At 43.0% G+C, this 7,676-nt stretch overlaps 1 protein-coding gene and 1 long non-coding RNA gene across 2 annotated transcripts in view; both read left to right on the forward strand.

Moving 5' to 3' along the window:
* The window catches only part of LOC119304077, a 2,328-nt gene extending 1,514 nt beyond the window's left edge, over window positions 1–814 (forward strand). The window contains exon 2 of the long non-coding RNA XR_005148100.1: window positions 196–814. This is a non-coding gene — a long non-coding RNA (uncharacterized LOC119304077). The remainder of the gene's footprint in view (window positions 1–195) is intronic.
* LOC119304076 (60S ribosomal protein L23-like) overlaps window positions 1–1,327 on the forward strand; it is a 3,343-nt gene extending 2,016 nt beyond the window's left edge. Inside the window, exon 3 of the mRNA XM_037581234.1 lies at window positions 1,004–1,327. Within this exon, the coding sequence (XP_037437131.1) occupies window positions 1,004–1,128 (125 nt within the window). The 3' untranslated portion in view covers window positions 1,129–1,327. The remainder of the gene's footprint in view (window positions 1–1,003) is intronic.
* The last annotated feature ends 6,349 nt before the right edge of the window (window positions 1,328–7,676 follow it).

Raw genomic sequence — 7,676 nt, forward strand, 5'->3', positions numbered from 1 at the left:
TGGGAATTGCCATGAGACTAACATCTGTTCTTGCCCAAATATTATTTCAAATATGCTGCAATGTGTCTTTATTTATTTATGAAACTATTGTTATGTGATGGGAGGACATCCGAGTCCTCTTGCTTTTGTCGAGCAAACAGTCCATGTTTGTATAGTCCTTAGCAAACATCACAAAGTGATCCTTCTGTTGTTGAGGTTTCCCTCCAGGGATTTCTCCATTAGAAGGCAGTCTCATATTCCATTGCCCTTGATAGCAGTGTTGCTGCATTTAAACTTTGGGAATTGCCATGAGACTTACATCTGTTATTGCCCAAATTTTATATCAAATAATATCTTCTGTAAAATACTGCATCTTTATTTATTTATGAGAACTATTGTTATGTGGTGCGAGGACATCCGAGTCCTCTTGCTTTTGTGGAGCAAACAATCCATGTTTGTATAGTCCTTGGCAAACATCATAAAGTGAGCCTTCTGTTGTTGAGGTTTCCCTCCAGGGATTTCTCCTTTAGAAGGCAGTCTCATATTCCATCGCCCTTGATAGCAGCGTTGTTGCTTTTAAACTTTGGGAATTGCCATGAGATGCACATCACTAAAACACATCCTTTTTTGGTTATCATATTTTAATTTTTCTGTGATGGAAGTCTTTTTATATGGAGCAAACTCCCCATGTTTGTATATTCCTAAGCAAACATCGTAGACTAACCTTTTTGATGTTGAGGTTTTCTCCTTCTGAAGGTTGTCTCATCTCCCATCACCCTTGGTAGCAGCGTTGCTGCATTGAAACTTTTGGACTTGCCATGAGACAAAAATCAGTTTCCTCTAAATGTTAGTTGTTTGTTTGTCTGATCCCTTTTTCTATCTTCGTGTTAGCCTGTATTTGCATATCCCTTTGGATGTAGACCTCTTTCCCTGATTTCATTGGCTAAATGCTCTTGACTATTTGATGTTCATTGAATATAAGTATCATTTTGAACTGAACAGTGGCTGTGAATATGTTTTGCAGACAATGCTGGAGTGATCGTGAATCCCAAGGGTGAGATGAAAGGATCTGCGATCACTGGACCCGTCGGAAAGGAGTGTGCTGACCTTTGGCCCAGGATCGCCAGCAACGCCAATGCCATCGTTTGAGAGCTTGTTTCAAGCTGTGAGACTGGTTATATAATGTCAGTGTGGGTTGTAACTGTTTTGCCTGGGAAATAGTGGAACTTTGCGTTGCTCTGTTTGTTTTGCATCCCAGTTCTTAGTGAACAGAAGCCTGCCTGTCTACTTAGTTTAACAACTGTAACTTCGTTGCCAGGGAAAATGGTGAGCCTTGCGTATCTCTGTTTTGGTTTGCAGAGTTTGTGGTGAGTATTTATACAGAAGCCTTGCATCCCATAACAATCTTTATGTGGGTTGTTTGGTGGTCTGTCCTCACATAACAATAGTCTGCCGTAGCACCTAAGAACACCGCTTCCATAGTAGCTAAATGTCGTTTACCACAAAACTAGTTTTATAAAAAGTGGTATTTTTAGAATGCGTTTGACTTTTTGCACAGTATAAGAAAAAGAGGTCTGTACCCGGAAAATACGAAGGAGAACCTGGGTATCAAACGTGATCCATAAAGTTCAAAAAATACTAATTAAAAAAAGTTTAAAAAATAATAATTAAAAAAATTCAAAAAATTCCAAATCTTTTTTGGTATCAAACATGATCAAGTATTGTAGTTGTATAAAAAGATTCATCGGAGAATGACTTTGGTTGCACCTTGGTTGAACATTCGGCAAAAAACGCTATATAGTACTATACATGCTATACATTTTTGCCCTGAAGTCAATATGAATCATTTCTTGTCCAATTTTTTTTATACAAGTACAATACTTGATCATGTTTGATTTTGAAAAAGATTTGGAATTGTTGGAATTTTTTTAAATTACTAATTTTTTTGACCCATATAGAATGCGCCAGAACCTGGACATCCGAGTCCTCTTGCTTTTGTGGAGCAAACAATCCATGTGATTGTCAACCAGTGTGATTATACTTCATTTCTATGTAACATACGAATAAACAATTCAAGCTCAACACATAGGAAGGAAGGTATGCGCCTTTATACGCCTACTCTGTCGTTGATCTCGTCGATTTCTCTACACAGCGCTGCATGCATACATCAGCCGTGAGCACAAGCTGGTCAGATCGTGTAGCTTGGTTCGGTTCAGCTCGATATCAGGGTTATCCATTCAACCTTTTTTTACGGGAAGGCTTACTTATTAATTAAATAATAGATACATTGTGTGCTAGCAATTTCACAAGACAATGCATCAATTCAAAGAGATGGATTGTTAACACGTCCCCAGCTAACCAGCTCATGAACTATAAAGTTCACTCTCTAATACAATGCTCAATAGTAACCCTCCCGAAATCTATTAGATTACTTCAACATTCATCAATGACCGGCGCTGCCACCATAGAATAACCTCAATTGTGGTTCAGTGCATCCACCATCGTGGTATTGTCCGATCTCACCACTAAGTTATAGCATCCTGTATCCCTCAATCCTTCGAGCAAAGATGTCGCTTCTGCCGTAAACACATCAGCTACATGTTCCAATCTCGCTGTGGATGCCGTTATGAAGAACCCCTGGTGATCGCGCATAACAGCTCCACATGATCCTGCATAGTCGCACTCTGTGAATGATGCGTCCACATTTAGAATTAGCTGCCCCGCGAGAAACGCCGGCCACTTGTTTATCTTGGGTGCGATTTTAACTTCGGTTCCACAAACATAGTTTAGTGCTAGGGCAACCACAACAGGTGATGTTTTTTCTGGTGTCAATATATCTTCCCCTCGCACAAACTGTCTTCTTTGCCACCATAAAAACCAGCATGATGTCGATATAAGCTCCGGCAATTCAACCATTCCAGAGTAGCATCGCCGATAAGAACCATCGCAGAGAATAAAATCTAGGACCGCTCAACCTGACCGATCAGTCATTGTAGCGAAAGTAATATCAGGTGCGATCCCCAGAGCCTCCCATATTGCCTGTGATCTTGCACACTTGAACAACATATGAGATAAGTCCTCTACCCCATCTGGACAAAATGGGCATTGGGAAACAGTCCCAACATGGCGATTCATCAGAGTACTCCGACATGAAATGGCGTTGTGCAAGCATCTCCAGATAATTTTTTTAACTTTTGCTGGTACTTTCAAATTCCACAAATTCTTCCAAACTGGGCAGGGCGCCGTGGAATAGCGGGCCAAACCGCTTTCCTCGGTATCATAGTTCACTTCCCATTGCTTGCAATAGGCAGATTGCACTGAAAATATTCCGCTCTTCATGAGGTGCCATGCAACATAGTCCTCCGTCTCCACATGAAACAACGGAATTTGTAATATGTGCTCTGCATCAATATGCCAGAAGTTCTCCCGGATTAACATCTCATCCCATTCTCCCGTAGTTGGGTCAATTAACTCATTCACTTTAGTAAGTACTTGGTTCCCCCTTACTGTTAATATTTTCTTCGAAGCACTGTTTGGGATCCAGCAATCATCCCATATATTAATCTTGTCTCCATTGCCTACTCTCCAAATATAGCCCTTCTTAAAAGTTTGAATGCCAGACCAAATGCTTTGCCACACATAAGACGACCCCTTCTTCAATTGACAGTTCAAAAGGTCTCCTCTAGGGTAGTACCTTGCTCTTAGAACATGTGCACATAAGGAACCAAAGTTCTCAGTTAGTCTCCAACACTATTTTGCCAACATTGCCAGATTAAAACTATGAATATCCCAGAATCCCATACCTCCTCTCTCCTTTGGAATACACATCTCCCACCAAGCAAACTAATGCATCCTTCGTTGGTTCTTCTCATCACCCCACCAAGATTGCGACATTGCATGAGTGACTCCCTTGCAAATTTTCTTTGGGAATTTAAATACACTCATCGCATAAGTTGGGATGTCTTGGGCCACCGCATTCATCAAAGCCTCTTTACCTCCATATGAGAGAGTTCTCTCTTTTCATCCATTCACCATTGCTTGAATTCTTTCTATAATGTGTTTAAAATAATCAACATGGTCCACCCCTATCATGGATGGTAGACCCAAATATTTGTCTGATATAGACTCAGTCATGATGTTCAGAGTTTGGCACAATTGTGCCTTCACCTCAACATTTGTGTTAGGACTGAAGAATATAGAGCATTTTGCTTCACTCACCAATTGGCCGGAGGCTGAACAATACTCATCTAATATTCCATGCATGTTTTTTGCATTTTGGGCATCTGCTCTCATGAGAATAAGAGAGTCGTTAACAAAAAGTAAATGAGAGATTTTTGGGGAATCTCTACACACCTACACACCATTCAAGTTACCAGCCTCCTCCTCATGGGTAATAAGAGCAGACAGTCCTTCAGCACATAAAAGAAACAAATATGGGGAGAGGGGATCCCCCTGTCTCAGACCTCTCGTCGGTGAAAACGGCAAGGTCTCATTTGAGTTGAAGCGGACCTTTTACTCAACCGATCTTACACAAGACATGACCATTTGAATCCATTGAGCATGAAATCCCAACTTAGTCAACATGGCCTCCAAAAATACCCACTCAACTTGGTCGTATGCTTTGTGCATATCTAGATTGATCGCACATGTTCCAAACTTCCCCTTCTTCCTTTTCTTCATCGTATGTAAACACTCATGTGCCACTATAACGTTATCAGTGATAATGCGCCCTGGAACAAACGCTCGCTGAGTCTCACTGATGATATCTGGAAGAAATACCTTCAGACGTGTCGCGAGCATTTTTGAGATCACCTTATATACCACCTTACATAAGCTGATAGGCCTGAATTGGGTGATTTTCTCTGGGTTGTCCACTTTGGGTATCAAAACAATAGTAGTGGAGTTCCAACCTTCCGGGATAGTATCTGTATTGACAGTCGCTAGAACCTCCTTCGTTAGATCTCCTCCGAGCAAGTGCCAAAACTTTTTATAGAAGATAGCATGTAATCCGTCTGGTCCCGGTGCTCTCAAATCACCTATACTGAAAAAGGGCCTTCCTAACCACCTCTTCTGTGTACGGTGCCATAAGAGAGTCGTTCATATAATCCATAACAAACCTTTTAACTTTATTAATTACATTCATCGCTGGTACATCAACTTCTGCAGAAAAAAAGATGCTGAAAGTACTCACTAATCAAGGTATGCATAGCTTCATTGTCCTCTCTCCATACGCCAGAATCATCAAGCAAGCGCTTGATGTAATTTCTTTTCTTTCTAGCCGACAACAGGTGACAATTGGAGAAAAATGAGAAGAAAAAAATGATTTGGCAAACGCCTCAATGGTTTTGCCAAAGCCACAAAAACTGTGTTTTTTAGACACTAAAGTATTCAACGTCCACGTGTTGGAATATCGAGGTTTTGTAATAGTACTGTTTTAGATAAACTGTGCTGCCAAACTAGGCCTAGATGTAGCATAAGGACGCTGTCGGTGTCAAAACCGGCGGATCTCGGGTAGGGGGTCCCGAACTGTGCATCTAGGATCGATGGTAACAGGAGATGGCGGACACAATGTTTACCCAGGTTCGGGACCTCTCTATGGAGGTAATACCTTACTTCCTGCTTGATTGATCTTGATGAATATGAGTATTACAAGAGTTGATCTACCACGAGATCGTAATGGCTAACCCCTAAAGTCTAGCCTGTCTGACTATGATTATGAGGATATCTGTCTACGGACCTAGCCCTCCGGTTTATATAAACACCGGGGGGATCTAGGGTTACATAAGGTCGGTTACGGAGAAAGGAATCTTCATATTTGGTCGCCAAGCTTGCCTTCCATGCCAGGAAGAGTCCCATTCGGACACGGGTAGAGTCTTCGGTCTTCGTATCTTCTCGGCCCATCAGTCCGGCCCATATCCAATAGGTCGGACGCCTGAGGACCCCTTAGTCCAGGACTCCCTCAGTAGCCCCCGAACCAGACTTCAATGATGGGGTGTCCGGCGTGCAGATAGTCTTCGGCATTGCAAGGCAGGTTCCTCCTCCTATGACTTTAAAGTGATGTATTCAACTTTCCATTTAATGTCATACCCCTCGGCTTCTGCGCCTTCCTGACTTCAGCTTCCACGTGTTGAGTGAATACAAGAGGTCGGAGTATTTTTACATATACCACCCCGACCATACTAGAAAGGTGCATATTTAAAGAGAATAGATCTCGGATCCATTCCAAATCCCACGGAAAAATCCTCAGAGCTTGCGAAGCAGAACCACCCCAACATGGCTAGCGCTCCCAGCTCTTCCTCTCATCCCCACAACTCCGAAAAGGGTAATTGTAAGAGATGTTCTATATCTCACAGTCAGCTGGTGAAGCTGCAAACACAAGGCTTTCTTCCTCCCGCAGATTTGGTCCCCATACGAGCAGGGATGACGTCCTTCAATGGCGGGGCTCAATGTAACACCCTCGATGCGGCTATATCTCCCACGTGTCGAAGAACGACTTAGAGGCATAACCGCATTGAAAGCAATGTCGCAAGTGAGGTAATCTTCACACAACCCATGTAATACATAAGGGAAAGAGATACATAGTTGGCTTACAATCGCCACTTCACACAATTACATGAATAAAGCACTACATCAAACAGATACAATCAAGGTGCGACTACGGAACCAAAATAAAAGAAGAACCCCAAATGCGACAAGGTTCCCGATCGACCCCAACTGGGCTCCACTACTGATCAACTAGAACGAAACAACACAAAGGACAAGATCTTCATCGAGCTCCTCCTGAGCTTGGTTGCGTCATCTGCATGGACTCATCGGCACCTGCAAAATGGTTTTGGAAGTATCTGTGAGCCACGGGGACTCAGCAATCTCACACCCTCGCGATCAAGACTATTTAAGCTTATGGGTAAGGTAAAAGGTATGAGGTGGAGCTGCAACAAGCGACTAGCATATATGGTGGCTAACATATGCAAATGAGAGCGAGAAGAGAAGGCAAAGCACGTTCGAGAAAGTATGATCAAGAAGTGATCCTAAAACAACCTACGTCAAGCATAACTCCAACACCGTGTTCACTTCCCGTACTTCGCCGAGAAGAGACCATCACGGTTACACACGCGATTGATGCATTTTAATTAAGGTCAACTTCAGGTTTTCTACAACCGGACATTAACAAATTCCCATCTGCCCATAACCGCAGGCACGGCTTTCAAAAGTTCAAATCCCTGCAGTGGTGTCCCAACTTAGCCCATCACAAGCTCTCACGGTCAACGAAGGATATTCCTTCTAGCGGGAAGACCCGATCAGACTCGGAATCCCGGTTACAAGACATTTCGATAAGGTAAAACTAAACCAGCAACACCGCCCGAATGTGCCGACAAATCCCGATAGGAGCTGCACATATCTCTTTCTCAGGGCACACCGGATTGTCCAAACTTCCGGTAGGCTAGCCCAGAGTTGCCCTGGTGGCCACCGGCGGCTGACAAGTTGGACCAACACTCAGAGGAGCACTGGCCCGGGGGTTTAAAATAATGATGACCCTTGGGCGCGCGACCCCCAAGGGAAAAGAAAAGGCTAGGTGGCGAATGGTAAAACCAATGTTGGGCATTGCTGGAAGAGTTTTTATTCAGGGCGAACTGTCAAGGGGTTCCCATTATTACCCAACCGCGTAAGGAACACAAAATCCGGGAACATAACACCGA

The sequence above is a fragment of the Triticum dicoccoides genome, chromosome 5A, assembly GCF_002162155.2.
Source record: "Triticum dicoccoides isolate Atlit2015 ecotype Zavitan chromosome 5A, WEW_v2.0, whole genome shotgun sequence".
Lineage (NCBI taxonomy): Eukaryota > Viridiplantae > Streptophyta > Magnoliopsida > Poales > Poaceae > Triticum > Triticum dicoccoides.